Here is a 19,583-nt window from a genome sequence, read left to right on the forward strand (position 1 = left end):
CCTTTCATAGTTGTAGATCAGCAAATTCATGTCTGACTTTGATCAAACAGTGGGGTTGACATATTATAGAGCCAAAAATTATAACAAAATAACACATAATATTGTTTGAGTTGTAAAGGGAGCAAAAACCTACCATGGCAACAATTCTGCGAATAGCGGCGGAGGCCATGTCCTCTCCTTTAGGCTGGCCCACCATGGTCATACCCAGGTACTTGACATTGAACATCATCCCCTCCAGCAGGGTCTCCTTTGTGTCTGTCCAGTTCTCCGGTAACTCTGATTGGACAAAATGACAAAGAAATCAACTAAATATTCTGACAAGACTAAACAGCGGCATATACTAGAGATGTTCCGATCAAGACTGAGTATGAGCTGATAGTCTTAAATGCAAGTTTTGGACTGAGACTGAGTATTACTCCAATACCTGAATTTTCCTTGAACATGTGCAGACTGCACACTAAAAATAAAAATAAAAAACTTAAAATATAAAAAAATAACCAAATAACCATGTAAAATTTCCTATAATGTTTTTTTTTCCAGAGAAAAGCTCTTAAAAATTCTACGAATAAGATATTATTTAAATTTGTGTCAATAAAATAGAGAAATGTTATTACACTTACTTTAACACTGCAGAAGTAAAATTACAATAAAAAAAACTAAAATAAGACCATGAAATAAGAATAATATCAAACAGAAATTTGTTTAATAATGACTTTGAATGCAGCATGGTGTGCCTGTAAGGAGTACTCAGTGGGGTGGCTGTAGCTCAGGAGGAAGAACGATCACCTACTGACCAAAGGATGGTAAGAGACTCGATCGATTCCTGGCTTCCCTTGACTATATATCAAAGTGTCCTTTGGTAAAACATTAAACCACATGAATACTTTATGATATGCTCTCAAAGTATGAAAGTACTTAGTATAAAATCCATAGAAGTGCTATGTATAGCACACTGCCTGGCATGCCACTGGATTTATTTAAGCAAATAGGTACAAGCATGGGTGATTATCTTTCAGCTGGCAACAAGTTATTGAACTCCAACTGATGAAATGAGTAGCTTCTCATTACTTAAACAACCATGCTGGAAGACATCTTGTGGCGGTGGATAAGATGCTAGTCTGTTTGAGAAGGGTCAAATCATTGGCATGCAGCAGAGAAAACATCTGAAGAGATTGCAGAAACTACTAAAATTGGGTTAAGAACTGTCCAACACATTATTAAAAACTGGAAGGATAGAGGGGAACCATTCCAAGAAATGTGGTTGAAAAAAAAAATCCTAAATGATCATGATTGGGAATCACTTAAACGTTAGGTGAAATCAATTCAAAAACAACAGTAGATTTTTTAATAGTGAAAGTGAGGGCGTTTCCACATGCACAACTCAAGGGGTTTGCACTGAACAGATGTGTAGCTTTAAGAAAACCACTAATCAGTGAAACAAACTAAAGAAAAAAGCTTCAATTTGCTTCGGAGTATTAAGATTGGACTCTGGAGCAATAGAAGAAGGTCATGTGGTTTCATGAGTGATGAATGATGGGAGCGTCAGATTAAAAAGAGAGGCAGATGAAGAGGCCCAGTACCTACTGTACAAGCCTGTGGGAGCAGTGTTATGATCTAGGGTTGCTGCAGTTGGTCAGGTTTAGGTTCAGCAACACTATGTCCCCCAAAGAATGAGGTCAGCTGATACCTGAACATATTGAAAGAACAGGTTATTCCATCAATAGATTTTTCCTTCCCTGGTGGTGAGGGCATTTTCCAAGATGAAAATGTCAGGATTTATTGTGCTCAAATTATGAAAGAGTTGTTCAGGGAGCAGGAGAGATCATTTTCAAACATAGATTGTCTGCCACAGAGTCCAGACAAAAACCCCATTGAGAATTTTTGAAAAGTGCTGGAAAAGGCTTTGTGAAGATCTTGGTTAAAAATGAATGCAACACTGGATGGAAATAAAACTTGATACATTGCAGAAGCTTATACAATGCCACAGAAAATGCTGCCATAATTACAGCCAAAGGCAGCCCAACGAAATATTAGTGTGTGACCTTTTCTTGCCGGCGACTTTGTTTATGGTTAGGCAGTGTACGTACTGTTAAAGCACATTGAGAAAAGTGTTGTACAGGTTCAGTCCATTTACCATTTACTCCAATACTGGTCATTCAAAAGAAATTAATCGGGTTTCCTGACTAACCTCAAGTATCAGATTGAGCTCCTAATTTATGGGCTTTTAAAGAAAAGTCTTCATTTAGACATGTCGTAGTCTGAATATCTAATGAAATGTACTTGATCATGTTAGAGTACAATATATCTTTGTCATCTATTCATATATTAACAAAGGAATATATACAGATTAATCAGTTTAGCATAATCTACATAAACATGCATGACTCAAGTGCATTAAAACCGATTAGCAATTGCTTTGAAAGAGCATTTCCATGTTCATATACATCTCCAAAAGATTTTTCCGAGTGCCTAAAATATCAATATCTGTCAGATTACTTTAGTGTTTAAATTTCTTTATTATCTATACAGACTGTTTAACAAACTTATTACAGACACGTGAGATGGCACAGTGAAGCTAATATATATGGAACCTCCTTTTACAAGTTGCGTGCCATCAGGGAGTCCCTGCGCTCCTGAAAGCTTTAGTAGCTTTGTAACAAATATTCGACTGAGATCTGTTGCACAATCAGCCACCTTTAAGCATTTAAGAAGGCAGAATATCTGCATTATGAATTCCAGTCACAGTGTAGGAAAACATGGATTTAAAAAATGATGTGTTGACTGTACAGATTGTCTGCAACCTCCTGCGGATGACACGACTTCCAACAAGCAGTACCAAGCTGCCCTGGAGCTGATTACTGTAGCCACTGTGAGGTACTGCACTCATGCAGAGAGCTGAAAATATCTCAACAAAGCATGGATACTACACAGATTGGCAGCGGGGAGAGAAAAACATACAAAGTTGTGCAAAAGACCACATCTCAAGTTAAGTGATCTATAATCTTTTAATCTCCAGTATTCAAAAGAATCAAAGAAATATATAATAAACCAACAAGTAAATCATTGTCATCATGTCTCTTTTCTCTTTCTATATAAATGCACGCCTGCTCACATAAGCCCATGAATAACTAAAGAGACAAAAAAATCAGTGACACACAGTATGTCCAACACTTTACAGGCTGATACTGGCGCTAAATTCTTCTCATGGGTTGAGCCATCTGTCACTGGCAGACCCCATGCAGCTGTGAAGGCGGACAGCATCCTCATTACACTGCTTCCAACAACTCTGAATTATTAACTAATCTTCAATTACACTGTGGGGGCCATTTCAAAACCAGGAAGCACATTTGATATTATTAAATGTGAATGCTTAGGCTGCATGGTGAACAGCATATGGCAGGAAATGCAGATGGATGCTGATCGGGAGTCTCATATTGTGTTTTGCTGGAAAGTTGTACATTCAAATGCAAAACATACACAGTCCCAAGTTCATCACCTAGACCTATTTTCTTTTAATGCTCTGTCAACAAACAAGAGAAATATTTCTGATGCTTCTCTCTCTTTTTGGGAGGTCAGAGTCAACAGCTGCAGACCAAATATGTGACTACAGCAGCCAGACATTATAACTAATGTAAACAGAGAACAGCAGAATGAGAACATAAACCACACATAAAGAAATCAAGATTAAGAAAAAGTAATGCTTTTTTTTTTTTTTTTTTTTTTTGCCACATCCTTCTATTATTAAATGTTAAACTTGTTAAACCATAAACTTTTTTTGTTTAAAATTTTGGTTTGAATTAATAAAAAAAACAGAATTACAGAGCTCTACCTTAGCTCAGAGCTAAAGTCTTTTGGTTTTTTTAGGGGGATACACAAGTGTATAAAAGGGAAGAATAGATTAAACAGTGCATGTCTGCACTATTCTTGTTACTGTGTATATCAAGCATCATATTAAGTAAAAGTATTCCAAGTATACATTTGTTTGAAACATATTCCACTCTTTCCATTTTGTCCTTCTGTTGGTTCTGGAAACAACTTTGAGTTTTATATTATGTATGATTAAAACAATAAAATATACAGAATATGTTAAAAATGATAATAAAACTGCAACACTACAAGTAAGAACAACAAATTCTACTGAGGCAACATAAACCCAAATTTTCCCTGTTGGATTGACTTTCTTTAATCTTTTCTTCTGGTTTTATTTAGTTCTGCACAGCAGACACAGCTGGTTAATCATTTTTTTTTATCTTCCTTTGAAGTGAAAAGTATTTTAAGAAACAGCTTATGTGCCATCATCAGCTATGGTTATATTCTCAAAGGACAGATTCATATTTGGTTTTAGATAGAGAACAAAAACTTTAGTGCATTTATAGTAAGTAACAACAGAGGTTTCAATCCACTTAACTGTTATTTTCCCTTAAGTTATGTTTTTGCTTTTCCACTTCATTTTATAAGAAATGAAAAATGTTTTATACAACTAATGATCTCCTAAATACATTACATCGCTGAAATTAAACATTACCAAAGGTGATGATTGACAATCATTGATTAAACTATTTAAAAGCAATGTTAGGTGATAAGTGTCAGTAAATAACAAATCCAAGCATTCTTAATAAATACCCCATTTGCATATTTAAAACAAATCCACAGGAAACAGTTTTTAATTAAATTTCACAGAATTTTAATTAGCGAATTGGCTGCAGCTCATAAAATCTGCTACTGTTGCAACAGTCACTATTACAAGCAAACAGATGACCGTTGCTTCAAAGTAAGGATGTTTTTCCTTTTGTCTGAAAGCTGAGACTTAATGTTAAATGTTCTGCACCGGGCACATAGAGGAGAGGCTGACAGACATGGCAGCTTTAAGTGTGGTGTAGCTTAGAGATAAGTCAGTCCCCAAAAATTAAACATTCATTTTTCAAGCTTTCAGTCATTCGGCTCATTTTAAACTGTAATACATCAAGTCTGGTCTAAACACAAACAGCATCATTAGCTTCTGTGAAAATGTCACAGCTCTATAAGCTTAAGTGTTTACAGTCCATGTGTTGTCTTCATTAGGCAACACACATGAATTATTAAATAGCTTTATGTTGATGCTGCAGGGTTTTCAATATATCACCCCCTCCTAAAAGAGGAACGCTTAAATTTTTAATAAATCCTGCATGAGTCGACAGAGGGACTGGGACCGATAAGAGTGACAGGAACAAGTGGAGGGTGGCTAATTGGATTTTAACGTGTTGAAGAAGAACCCTAAAGGAAGAATATATTTCTACTATCTGAACTTTTTTTTTTTTTTGGCAGGGGGAGAGGGTTACAGAGTGTTTAGAGCAATGCATTCATGATCCGAGTACATTTGCATGAATGTGTGTGAGTGAGATAGTGTTCATCAAGGTGACTGAATTAAAAAAAAAAAAAAAAAAAAAAAATCACACAAAATAATATTTGAAACGGAGCCAGGCTTTGGTGGAGCAGTGATGGCGTTTCCATCTCTAATAAACTGGTGCCTGGCAACAATTGAATATCCAGCACACTGCAGCAAGAGCACTGATTCCATTATGCTCACACACAGGCCTCCCAGTTGGGTCAAACTATAGAAATCATTGCTTTACAATGAAACCGCAGAGGAAGTTGATGACATTTTGCTGCATGGAGACACAAGTGTATTCAAAAAAAAGTTAGAATACCACTTTCATGAGATATGAGACACTTCAGTAAATGAACAACTGACATGAAGTCGTTCACAGTAGCTGGTAAAACTTGAGGAAGTGTTCTTATGCTATGTGCTCTGCACGCCTTCAGCTACATGCAGCTGTCTCTTTGAGCTCCACACACAGTAATTGAATTTCCACAAAGAAGTCAAAATTGTGCTCAACTAAATTGTTCTCTGGCTGAACACCCAGACTGACAGTTAATTAATAACATAAAAGCACACAGATATACACACAGGCATAATAGAATAAGAGAGGGCACATGCACAGACAATTAGCTGGAAAACAATGTTTACAATTTAAAATGCAAAGATTGTTTGAACAAGTGTTTGCTCCACACACAAAAAAATTCCCTATAGGTCAGTAAATAAAGCAATCAGCTGGAGGTTTTCCATAAAGCCTTGAGTTGAGTTTAGTGGAATGAGCCCAGCATCCGTGTTAAAGTAAGGAAACAGTCGGCTTGCTTTTCAGACCCCAGTAACACCCCCATCCTCCACATCCTCCTTGATGTAATCTCTCTGCCTTACTGTTTTACTCATCAGATGGAACTTTGAATCTAGGACACCACCTTGACAAGGAAAATAGGCCGAACATTCATGGAAGATGGTGGGCTGGGATGGTGTTGGTGTGTGGGAGAGGGGGGGGGTGAAACTGATTTTCTAATTCTGCCTAGAGGGAAGACCAAGCTAAGTCTTTCCATTGAAGCTTGAGTTCATTTCACTGCTTTCGTAAATCTGTTTCTTAAATCACCTCTCACCTTCTACAGCTTCACTTCCTTTTGGCTCTCACCGCAGGGAATGAATAAAAAAATCCCTCCCTCTCATATGAGTTCTTTAAGACTACTTAATTAGAGGGGCTTGGACACTCGCTGGGTGCCTCTCAGCCAAGACCACAGTGAAAACCAGTCCTCCAATGCTGAGAACATCAACTTTAAGTGTCTTTATATAACAATATCAGGAATTTCATTCTTTTCCAGATTCCTAATATTTTAAAGATACTGTATTGTATTTACACGGAACAAGGAAAAACTGCTTATTTATGTACAATTACTTAAGTATTCAGGTTTCTGATCATGTCTGTTGTCTTGTGTCTAATTTCTGATCTAGGCCACAACAGCCTTAACTATCAGAAAGACGTTCACACAGAAAGATTATCACATTTTCCACCTTTGTCTCTTTGAAGGCCTGGCGACATGTCCATGATGGCCAACCCCTCTTGCCTACTGGAGCTGGGATAATCTCTAGCTGTCACTGGTAAATTGATGAATTGATGAATAGATTTTCAATCTTTATTCAGGACACTGTAAAAAATTCAACTATATCTAGGATGCAGCTCCATATGTAAACAGTGAGAAGTATAAAGTGAATAACTGAATCAAACATCTGATGTTGCCAGGCAACCGCAGGCTCTAGTGCCGACAACCTGGCAGTAGCAGGAAGGTGGTTCCTGCTAATTGCATTCCCATACACCTTGGCAAGGCTTCAAAATGAGTGTTCAAACTGCACAAAGTGTTCAGATAGCAGCTAGTTTATTCTCCAAGTTCATCTGGAGCAGTACATGACAATCCCACACATTTAGTAAAATAGTGCAAATCCTCCTTCGTTCTAAATAACCTTTAAAGCCCTAAAAACACAACAAAATTAATTTCCTTCAGTTCAAATCAACTTGACATAGGTATGTTTTAGCACACCACTTCTATTGGGTTTGTGTTGCTGTCACTAAATTCAGTTTTATCCTCAAAAACAACTACTGCACCCATTTTTTTTACCTTTCCTGGGTTATCAGTTTGGTCAAGCTGGCATTTTAGTTTAGTTAGATATTGACAATTGTTTGTTGGTTTGTTTTCTCATTGGTAATTACTCTTGCAGAATATTCCAGCTCAATTATATGCAGTGGTGCAAATGTGTAAATAACATGAAGTCTTTTTCTTGGATTTATGTCACCTCAAACTCATTTTTGCACCACCAGGTATTCTGGATGATTCTAAATACAGTAAAAATGGTCAAACAAGAGCAAATATTCCAGTAATGCAACAGAAATATGTCATTTTATAGAGAACAGTTCACTTTGTTATCGGTTTGAAATGGATAAAAGCAAGTGGTTAAAGTAGAATAATAACAAGGACAACAACAGTAATACAAATGTTTAGGTTTTTTATTTAACATACAATAAGCCTTCCTTGATAATACAAATTACATATATCATGTAAAGCTTATCCTCTTCTGTTCACAAAACTGTCAAAATAGGGTTAACACAAGCCAGCTCAATAAAATAGTAAAACTATAAACAGATTCAAAATACTGGTTTTATTGTCAGTCATCAAGTTTCTGTATTTTGATTACATTTTATTTCACTTAGAGTATAAAAAGTATTTGAAGTGCACAACTAAAGCAAAGACTTTCCCTGAAACACCTTCAACAAATCAGTGCAAGTCAGATTTTTGCAGCATTATTTAATTTCCAGCATACTTCACTGAAGCCTCTCATTTCAAACGGCATAACTTCTGGTAATCATAGACAGTGGGAATCTTCTAGAACGTGCATGGGTAAGCAAATGGAGCTAATGCATAATGAGAGCTGATAAGAACAAAGTGAAACTAGATGAAATAATGTAAAGTCTGTCAAGTGATTTCTTAAAAAGGCTTACAGTTGTGATCAAATATCCTGTCATCCGATTCAAACTTCACTACGATCGTTTAAACTTGCCTATTCCAATGCAGGGTCAGTCCTAGCAGCTACTGGGGCAGGGTACTCTGTGGACAGGTCCCCAAGCCGTTGCTGGGTCAGTCGTAATTAAATTAAAAAAAAGGAGCTAATCATATCATGAATGCTAATTCTCTTATTCAGCAGTTACTATGCAAAACAGCACCCAACTCTCCCATCCTCCAAAGGTTCAGTGAATCACTAATCAGAGAAGAACAAACTGATGTTTTTGGTTAAACAGTCTCATCTTTTCCAAGTTGCAGAATTAGTCCCTAGAAGTGTCTATAGAGAATGAAGTGGAATTAACACTAAGGTTAGTTTGTAACTGTGATATTACATGTTTTAAATTAAAAGTCAGAACAGACTTGTAGGATTTTGTTCCTGGACGGTTTCCTGCACTCTATTTATAACTGTGTTAATATTTACTCTGCAGACAGTATCATTTGGTGAGTATTGTACAGGAGGACTGAGCCAGATAAGTAGACAATGATTATATTATATCCATTTTTTTTTCTTCTTTTTGAAACAAGCCACACTGCTTTGTTCCAGGATATAGGTCTTCTAATGAGAATTACAGTATCACACATCTTTACCCTCGGTGTTTTAATATCTTTATGCTCATTGTTCTGGTTTTACTGCTTTCCACTTTTTCTGTCTTTATATATTTTAGTTTTTTGGTGATTCCTCATGTTAATAATTTAGGAGGACACTAATAACCTGCTTCGGTACAAGGACTTTATCTTCTGATAAAATGAGGTTTTATTTAAACGCTTGGGTAAAACCATTAAACGCTTATGAACCTGGCAAAGAATATCAAATATCATATGTTTATCAAACAGATTGTTTACAATCTACTAACCATTATAGTTTATTATTGACTAAAGGGCATTAAAAAAAGAGGCACCTTGCAGAGTAAATGTCCATTAAAAGTGGCTCATATCACTTCTATTTAATGACTAAGTAACCACTGTTTGTCTGATTCTGCTTTTGAGATTTACATATTTAAATCTACACTGACTTAAATACATATTGCACAGAATAACTAACTTTCAAAATAAAGTTGTTGCCTTACAAACGTGGAATATTAGTGACTGAGCCATTGCTCACAAATTCAAAACTTAAAACTATAAGACAGGATTAAAGACTCCTTTAAGACTCATGTTAAGGGGAAGATGAGGGAGAAAGTGAACATTTCACAGCAGAAATAATACTTTTGCATCAAAAATACAGAAACTTTTGAACTGAAGAAGACATTTCCTCATGGATATTTATTCATAAAGCAAAATTCCTCAGATCCATCCAAGTTTGGCTTTCATTAGCAATTCAAAAAGTCCAGTTTTTCTTTTCTGATGCAGACCTTTTCCTACAGAAGTCTGTCGAATCTCATTTCAACATCTGCATGCTAGCTCTCTAAAACGAAGTCTTAATAATAAGGTCAAAATTAAAATTTTGTTTTTGTTACATGGATGAGACTGAGTTTTGGCAAAACAAGGCCTTGCTGGAGCAATCAGAGGATTTACAATCCATTAGCACACAAAACAAGTCATCTTTGAGAGCTGCTGATTTAATAGAGTATCTCCTTTAATAAATGAGGGTATCCTACAGAGGATTCTCTCTTCATATGTGGTAGAGCACCTCAGACCCTTCCACTTAAGTGATGGATGCTGGTCTGACACAGCCAAACACCTCGGTTCTAGGTGTCATGTCTCTGGAGCATCAAGGTAAAGGGATAATCAATGTGAGAGCTTGAGTGATGCATTTGTAAATGAAAAAAATGACCTTTTAAAAAGACAAAATATTAAATTGCCTCAGCATGGCTCACGAGAATTGGAGGCACACAAGCAAGGGTGTTTTTCTTTTTTTTCCCTTTCAGACTGCATATTATGTCCTTTACTAGCCCATGAGGTACATCTGGGGGTAAAAAGTTTTCTAATCACTCTGCTGCTCTGCAGCTTATTGATGTAAAAATAAAAAAATAGGGAGATTAAGATGAGCCTATGGAAACATTTTAAACTTGAAGACTTTAAAGAATAATGAGATTTTAGAGTAGTGTATAATATAAATATAGTGATGAAAGTATAGCCTCATAATTTTTTTTCTTGAGGATTTTCAGCCCTTGTGTCCAATAAAAACATAATCAGGCAGCTTTTAAATTTGATTATCATCAGCTCACTTTGTAATTAAAATTAATCAAAGGAATCAGTCACTTATCTCAGCTGGCTTCTGCACCGCTGACTCATGTTAATTAATCAGACAAGCACTACAACAGATAACTTCTGTTGGACTTTTCTGTGCTTTATTTCAACACCAACAGCATGAACAATGCATTTCTCAACACAGTACTAAGGTACAGAGGTTTCCCATTTTCAATTTGATGGCTTAAAGTTATTTTTAGGCATGGATGTCTTCACTCTCTGTACTGAGCTCAGATTGGAAAATGGTGTGTCAGAAAATGGTGAGGGGAGTTGAATTTTTCACAGGTACAGAACACAGAGGAGGGATTTGTGTCTAGTTCTGCAGCAGATTCAGCTGATATTCATGCACTCTTAAATCTATACATGGCCACACACACAGGAGGCTCCCTTAAACCAGTGAAAGCCTATCCCACTTCACAGGAAGCCGCCAGGCAACAAACAGACAGACACTCAAATGTTCAGGCTCCACTGCAGAGTAAACTACACAGGAAGCTAAATTGTGTGTGTGCGTGTTGATGCAGCTGAAAGCACCTCTCCCACGTTAGGATATCTCAGTTTTTTTCACTGTTGCATAATTCACTTCACTTCAGGCCAGGAAACCTTGATGCCGCTAAAAAAAAAAAAAAACTTCAAGAGAGACTGCAGTGCTTAATACCATGATTAACTCCATATAATTCAAACAGTAATAAAACATGGTTGGGGGAGGGGGGTGACAGAAATTTTAATATAAAACAAAATAATTTACAGCATACATACACTGTCTGTGAGCCATAATTAAATCTTATACACTCGCCATGTCAGAATTATCAAGAGCCTCAGTAAGAAAATCAATATGGAATCTGATGTGGAGCAGCCCTTAGCAACACAAAGCCCAGCTTGTAAAATCAATATTTGTGGATTGGAGCAATGACAAAAATATACCTACTGCTCTAGATATAGGACACAACACATGATAGAATCCCAAAATCAACATCATGAAATATGAATTTACCAATCTTGCTTATAGGGGATTATTTTCAGCATGAATTACAAGAAATGGAAAAGTTGTATTTAACTTCTCTGAAATGAAAAGTCAACCAGCACCACGACACATGCACCTTGTTAGATGTTGCACACGTCCTGTTCTTTAAGCCCTTATCTTGACATAGCGAGACAAAACTCTCACTGTTCAGCTACAACATCCTACCTTATCCTTAAACCACAAAGACAGTATTAAGGTGAATCTTCAGGGAAACAGTTGGGATTTAAGGGCATCGATTCAAAACCTATAGGAGTAAAACATGACAGATGGGCTCTAAGTAAGCTTTGATTAAACACTGACTTATGAGAGGAAAAAATGGCATATTATATACAGTATTACTCCAGGAAAATTGAGGCATTGTCCTAACTTGGTATTATCATGCATCCTGAGAAATCTTTTTGCAAGTTGACAGCTCAACACCTTCTGGTAAATGCAGGGACGGGAATCCAAACCCGGTTCCACTCAGGAACCGGTTTTACATTTTCCAAAGCAGCCAAATCTCTACTCTCTGGAGGTCTGCCTGATGTGCAGCTTCTTCCTGCTTTTTGTGGATGTAGGAGAGTTCATCCCTGACCAGCTGTGAGTTTTCCTCCTACTGGTGAAATTATTCTTGCTGTATGTTAGCTGTTCATTAATTTAGCAGTTAGGTCACCTGTAGCCACAGGTGTGTATGTGCTTCATGGAGATCTTGGTAAGCTGTAGTCAGAAAATGTGCAATACAGAGCAGAAGAGAAATTTGGTTTTATTTTATGAAGTCTAGAATAGGGCTGCAGCACCACGCTGGGACAAAACTCCGACACCTGCAGCATGTGATCTGCAGGTGTCGTTTGTGTGAGTTTTAGTGCACTTTTTGATGATGTACAAGTTTATTCCTATAAAGGTCCAGTATGATGTAAAATCCAGCATGAATCCATCTCTGCATATCACCCTTTACAAAATACTTCCACATGATCTGATCAAGGACGAGAATCCAAAAGTAATAAAATGCAAAATCCCTTGCAGTTAAAATGATTAACTGTAGCTGAAATAGGTAATTATGATTATATTTCCTCTGTTTATACTAAATATTAAAACTTGTTTATTATTAATTTACATAGCTGAACTGCAGGTAGAGTTAAAAGTGACCATTTCTGTGAGGTTGAGTGTCTGATTTGAAAAACATCAGGTCATCACCAGTGTGTAAGTGTAAGTAATTGCATTATGAAATGATATCTGAGAACATGTATCCCCTCCCTTATAATATAAACATGTTTGAAGAGGCACAGCAACACAGCAGAGGGCAATAAATGGTTTTCCAGCATCAGAATGACAATAAACATCCAAGTGATCCAAGTAAAATTAAGTTTACTTTCAGTTTTCAATGATACCAGAAGCTAGGCAGACCTAAAATAATTTCTGTAAGTATAAAACATGACATAAGAAACTTAGTTTGTGCAGCTAAACCAGGAAGCTAGGATCATGAACCAGACCAACAGCTGCACATTTGGCTGCAGGTGATCACACCACCTCGATATCACCATGGCAGCATTTTTTATCAGGCAAGTTCTGAGTTTTGTCTACATTAGTGCAGCAGTTATTAGCATTTTTACAGCTTTATCTTACCAACTGCGTATATGGGTAATAATGGTGTCAGTGCCAGGTGTGTTAATATTTTACGAAGAGAATGTAAAAGTTATATGGCACTAGAAAATGTCTGTGCCAAGTTTAGTGGCTCAGTGTTGAACAAATACTGATAAAACCTTTGATCGAGCTCAGGATATTTTCTTTTTCCCTCATAACAATGAAGTATCTGGAGCCTTTACCTGGTAATGGGTAGTAGTATATTATGCATGTAAGGATTTCAATATCAACTGAAATAACTGTGATTCTGATTTTGCCATTCTTGTGTAGCTCTATAATCTTTTTGCAAAAATTTCAATTAGCTCATCAACAAACATGGAGCATAAAATGAAAATGAAACTTTAAACTTCTCTGCTTGTTTTTTTTTTAATCAGACTTCAGTAAAGCCTGAAAGATGAAGTACATATGCTAAAAATACACTGCAACTTTACCATCTGTGTATTGTGGAACATCACACCCACCCTCATAAGTTCTACTTTGCTACATTATAATTACAGGTTTAAAGAGCAGAAATACATGAAGTTCAGTTCTAAACATTTGAGGAAAGTCTCATTAAAAAAGACTTCCAGGACATAACAAAATTGGAACTTTGCTGCAGTATCAAAGCTGCTTTGTACGCTGTTGCTGCAGAAGCCAGCGTAAAGACAAGGAGGTAGCTTTTACTTAATGGTTCTACAGCATATTTTCATGAGCACAGTTTTTAAACTGTTTGGAGATCTGAGAAGGTAGTGTATGACATGACTTTAACTAAATGGGAAAGTGGATTCTGGTTTGACACCCGGGTTTGAATTATGGGGGAGCTAAGGGGAGCTTGGCTACCCTGAAAGGCAGAGGAGCTCCCCTAAAGAGTTGATACTTAAAGGGGGAGCCCTAAAAATAGTCCACTTTCAGGTTACATTTAATTTTTCGATAACTTGATGTTTCTTGAAAAGGACAGCATTAAATTTGTCAGCATTGTGTGTTTATTCATTTATTTAATTAAATTAATTAAAACTTCGCAGGTGACCTGATCTGTTTCCTCCAGCACCGCTTTGCAGCATTGCTTGTTATGTGCTATGAGTGTCTATACAACACTTTACATGCTTCCTTTTATGGTTGTTAGAAGAACTCTGTCTTTGTTTCTGATTAAATAAGCTGCATATAGTAGCAGCAGCAGGGTGGTTTTGGTGGTAACCATATTTATGACTGCACTAGGTGCACTAATATTATTGTGAAGTCACGATGCACATTTGAAAATAAGGCTCCCCTGAAAGCCCTGGTGTAATTCAAACCCTGTGTGACACTACATCAGAATTATTCTTTCAACTTCTTATGCCTTGGGCACTGCAGCACCAAGCTATTATATTTACCTATGAGAAAATATGATTGTATTTGTTTGTTTTAATGTAATTCACACACACTTTTTTTTGCGTTTAGGCACCAGATCTACTTGTAAAATTAAGCAATCTATCAAACTGGGCTTGTTCCTTAAAGCATCACTGTGGGATAAGGTGGGAACAAAAGTAGGCCCATCTATAGAGAGACATTAACTGGATTAGAAATATTGAGATAAAGCTGCATTACTTTACTGTAAAATGAAAATATAGTTCTACAGAATAGGAGTCGACAGTCATATTTCACTAGCACCTGTGAGGTTGTACCAAACTGCTGCAATGCTTGAAGTAAATTGCTAACGCCAGCAAGTTCAGAGCCAGGTGATAAACTGAATCTAATTTAAACCGCAATTTTGACTTCTGACATTCATAAAAACGACAATAAAGACAAAAGCTATTACTGTGTCACATCCATTTTGCAAAATGAGTTCCGTTTATGGTCGAGATAGAGTCAAGGTAACAGATTAGCCAGCAAGAATTAGAAAGTTTAAAAACACGAGACTGTCACTGTTGTCGCCCTCATTGACAACCCCCCCAACAATATGTACAGTGTCATGAAAATTAAGAGTTTAAAAGACAAGCTTACAATAATTGCAAAAACTTTATAACTAAATGATCTCTATATGAAGCAAAACTATTGTAATTGCATTTTTGCTTTTAACTACACTAAATCTGACCATAAAATCAAAACTAACATCCAGATTTTTGTTAATGCAATTTACCTTTGCTTGTCCTCTATCAACCAACCAAAGAAATTCTTCCTCAGAGGGACCAGAATGGCATAAAATGTTAAATGTAACAGTCAACTATATATCTAAGAACAGATAAAATATGAATAAACAAATAAGGAATCATCCAAATCTTTGGGATTCATTGTAATAGACCAAGAATTTCATAACAATGCACACAGTAGTTACTGAGTTATTTCAGTCAAAGCAAACATACAGCGCACACTGAGAGACACACACTGTCATCCCTCGAGCTTCACTACAAGCATGGCTTAAATGACATTAGTCACACAGAGACAGACTGTTTGGTAATAGAAACTCTGTTGGGGGAAAGATTGGGGGGGGGGGTAAGTTTGCACATGAAACCAAGTGGAAGAATAAGTCAAGTAAAAAAGCAGACTGAAATAAAGGCTGTGTAGAGCTGTCAGTGAGGTGGTTGTGCTTCTGACAATAATCCTACTAATCGGAGTGGTAGGGGATTTAGCTCATGGACAGTAGCTCTCCTCTGATGTGGAACGAGTCAAAAGGCCATGCTCTCATAAAGAATCCAGCACATTTTTCAGAAAAAAAAGATAATTTTTGTTTAAATTTAAAAAAAATAAATTACACTGTTTGCTTCTCTGTTCCAGATAAGTCCAAAAAAACTAAATAAAATTCTAATTATTTTAGAATTATGGTGAGGTTCCTCAGTCATGACATTAAAAGATCTTATAGAGAAGCAAAAGATTCAGTTGTTTGAATTTATCAGTTCATAGCAAGCAATACTTTACATCAGCATACACTGATTTTTAAAATAAGAAATTAAATATCAGGTCACTATCCTGAAAGACTGAAGCATAAAAAGTCATCAGCAACGCGGTGTCATCTAATCTTTCCTCAACCTATCTGGTGAGACAGATGAGTGTGTGAGGATGAATTATTAGGCTTAAAGGGGATACGTTAAGCTTTAAATGTTCATTATATTGGTGTATGTGCAAAATGCATTAAACAAAACAAGGGTTTTCTCCTTTAGCAATGATGGAAATGCTGTATCATAATCTATGGCAATATTACAGTTATGAATTCTGTCTTGTTTTTATTTTACAGGATTTATTAGAAATCTTTGCCATCTTTTTCTTTTAGTTAATTTCCACTTGCAGGTTAAATTTTGTTTGCCTTGTATTGAAGCGGATGTTTTACTGACACGGTACCAGCCTTTAGTAAACCTGCTTGATCTATTAATTCATAATTTGGTTAATTGTTATGACATCAAAAACACCCTGGGTGGCATACCTCAGAATGTGTAATAGTTATGATTTTCCACAGAGCAATAGTACTCTAGTGCCACAATATCTATGCTAATATGTATATATGTGCTTTATTTTTTGCATTATTCTGTATAGTGCAGCTTTCAAATTTCGGCAAAACCTTTTTTCTTTTAGTCTTTTAGTGCAAAACAAAAGAAAAATCAATAATCAAATTATCTGAAACTGAAGCAAAGTTATAAAGCATAAGAATTTGATTTTAAACATTTTGGATGGACCAGGGTTTAAAACTCAGGTCTTATGTGTGACAGGTCCACAAATTAATGCTACCAATCATTACCCCTTATTCAGTCACATAAATAGTGATTATGTTATTGCAATTGATCAAGATAATCGTGATCTACTCATCATAGTAATGAAAAAAATTGGCTTAGTTGGAAATTTCATTAACCAGGTCTGAACAGACGACAGATTTGGTATCTAAAGGAACTTTCTACACTTAGTCTACAGTTGACTGTCAGACAAATCAGGAAAGTTGATTAAATCTCTTGAATTTTCAGCATGTGTACTTGATTGCCATTGTTGGACTCTGTCTTCATCTCCTTTGTTGGCCTATTAATCTTTGAGTTTGGTGGCAGTCATCACAGAAAGCTAACGGCTAACCAAGTCACACAATCACTTCTCATTTTTAATCTTCATTTCTCAAAAACAACCAACACTTTTTCACAACATCAAAATGTTGAGTAACAAAACTAAAGACCAGCTGGTAATCATGAGATCAGCTCTGTCCTATATTACAGAAGAACACATTGTGCTATCTTTTTATATTCTTTGCAGTCTTCTGCTTCTCCTTACTGTATAACCCATATGCTGTCACCTTCTTCAGAACTTCTGAGCAATGCGTTCTTGCACAGAGATAAACTGGACATCCTGGAGGACAGCTGGAATTCACTGTTATGGTTTGTTTAAGTGGTATTTTGTTTAATTAGACTATGGCAACTAGAGAAGACCTCTTGTTGGCGCTAGTTTGTCATGTTCATGTTTGGTGTAGGCCACTGAGTTAAATGTTACTAACTCATTTCATAAAATAAACCGTCACTTCTTAATTATCAAGTTGTCATCTTATTGATCACAGTCAAAGCAGAAGAAATCCGTGTAATTTGTTGCCCACTAATCCCAGCCTTTATCCCTCTCCTAAACACTCTTATCAACCCTTCAATGGGGATGGGGTTGTGTTTTCTTCTTTACTGGTATTAACCTGACACACTGGTTCTTGAGTTTTAATGAGCCATCGAGCAATAATTGCTCTGTGAAGTCAGTGCTAACTAACACCAGTTCCTCCTACACCATGTCAGTCACTATTCAGTCATACCAACAGGTTCAATAGAAAAGTCAGACGTTGTCAGAGTTCCAGCAGTCGATACTAATGACTGGTGGGTTCACTGACTTCAGATCAAACTTACAACTGAGCTGCAAAGCACAGCAATAAAAACTGCATGTTCATTCTGTGTTGTGGAGAGAAAAAAAGAAAGAGAAATTGTGGATGTGTTTGAAGGCTTTCTATTTCATATGTTCCTTTTTTTTCCACTTTTTTCATGCAGCAGAACCACAATATGACATGCACACTACAAAACAAGTTATAAAAAAAATACAATGTAGACCCCAAGGACACAGCCTTACTGAATTAAGGCCAGTCTAGAACTGGAAAATCATGGATTGATGTTGACTGTATAGCAGGGACATGGTAGGAGCCAAGGGCAAATGTGTCTGATGTCTGAGACTCAGAAAAGGTCTGTACTGCTCCTGTGTGATGTGATCCAAGGGGAAAGCTTGTACTTCAAGTGCATGTTGTGTCCTTGTCCAGCCTGACACCAACTTTGACCTCAACAGTTATAACCGACAGCCATGAGGGGAAGTGGGGCCGTGCTGCATTTGCAATTCCTCAGAAGAAATGAAGCCCAGATTATTAACAATGTCCAACATAAAGATTGTTAAGAGAAAGCTTTTATGAGAAAATGGTGTTAGCAGAGGTCAAGAAACTGCTAAATTAATCATGCTAGTGTGTTTAGTAAAAGCTTTTTCCTCCAATGTGACCGCCAAGTCAAAGTCTAATTAAATAATTCCACCTCATTTCTCCTTCACACTATTTTTAATGAGATTATAATATTTCTTTGTCTTAAAATGTCTCTTATGAGTGTCCATATTAAACAAACTGACAAGGCAACCTGCTACATCAGCATTTTGCATGTGATTCTGTTGCATGGACAGGACAGAAAAAACTCATTTTCTTTTTACAAAAGCTTTAATCCCACCTAACTTCTGTGTCCATGCCAAGCAGCTTCAGTGTTACCTTGTTTGCATTCTGACAGCCAGCTCTGATGCATCGCAGCACGCTGGCATACAGACGCTGTCCTCTCAGCAAATTGCCTACTAAGTAGCTTCAGGACATCAGCAGTCACTCTTGCCATCAGTGACCGCAGCATACACATTTTTCCAGCTTGATTTCTCTGGTGGTTTACAGACACAAACTGCTGCTGTCATCAGGTGCAGAAATCCAGCTGGCTTCTGCTCTGACACTGACAGTCTGCTTACTGCTCCCTCATTGTCTCTGCTTCTAACAACAATAAGAGAAGAAAAGCACAATGCAGAGGCTCCTGCTAACACTGTGTCACAATGTCTTCCAGGACGACATGTTGATGATTCATTTGTCAGCTTTTGTCCTCCTAAAGCCACTGAGGTTATTCTGTTTTGCTGTAGGTGCTGCAGAAAAATAAAGCAACCATTTGCAGCATCGTGACATGTTCAAAATTAAAACCAAATATGTCCAAAGCATCCAAAGAAACTCTAAAACAAACAAATCAGAGTATTTTCTAAATAATGCTCAATTTAAAAAAAAAAAAATATGTTGAAAATTTCCCACAGAGCCCAAAGACACCAAGAAAATGTTCCTGGCTGTAAAATTAATCAGTCATGTTTGATGAAAGCTGGC

The 19,583-nt window shown here is 36.7% G+C and overlaps 1 protein-coding gene across 2 annotated transcripts in view; it reads right to left on the reverse strand.

The window, feature by feature from the left end:
- si:dkey-71h2.2 (low density lipoprotein receptor adapter protein 1) overlaps positions 1 to 19,583 on the reverse strand; it is a 39,416-nt gene that overhangs the window by 17,448 nt on the left and 2,385 nt on the right. For both annotated transcript variants that reach the window (XM_041976458.1, XM_041976459.1), the window contains exon 2: positions 134 to 276. In XM_041976458.1, coding sequence (XP_041832392.1) covers positions 134 to 276 — 143 coding nt within the window. The remainder of the gene's footprint in view (positions 1 to 133; positions 277 to 19,583) is intronic.

The sequence above is a fragment of the Melanotaenia boesemani genome, chromosome 22, assembly GCF_017639745.1.
Source record: "Melanotaenia boesemani isolate fMelBoe1 chromosome 22, fMelBoe1.pri, whole genome shotgun sequence".
Classification (NCBI taxonomy): Eukaryota; Metazoa; Chordata; class Actinopteri; order Atheriniformes; family Melanotaeniidae; genus Melanotaenia; species Melanotaenia boesemani.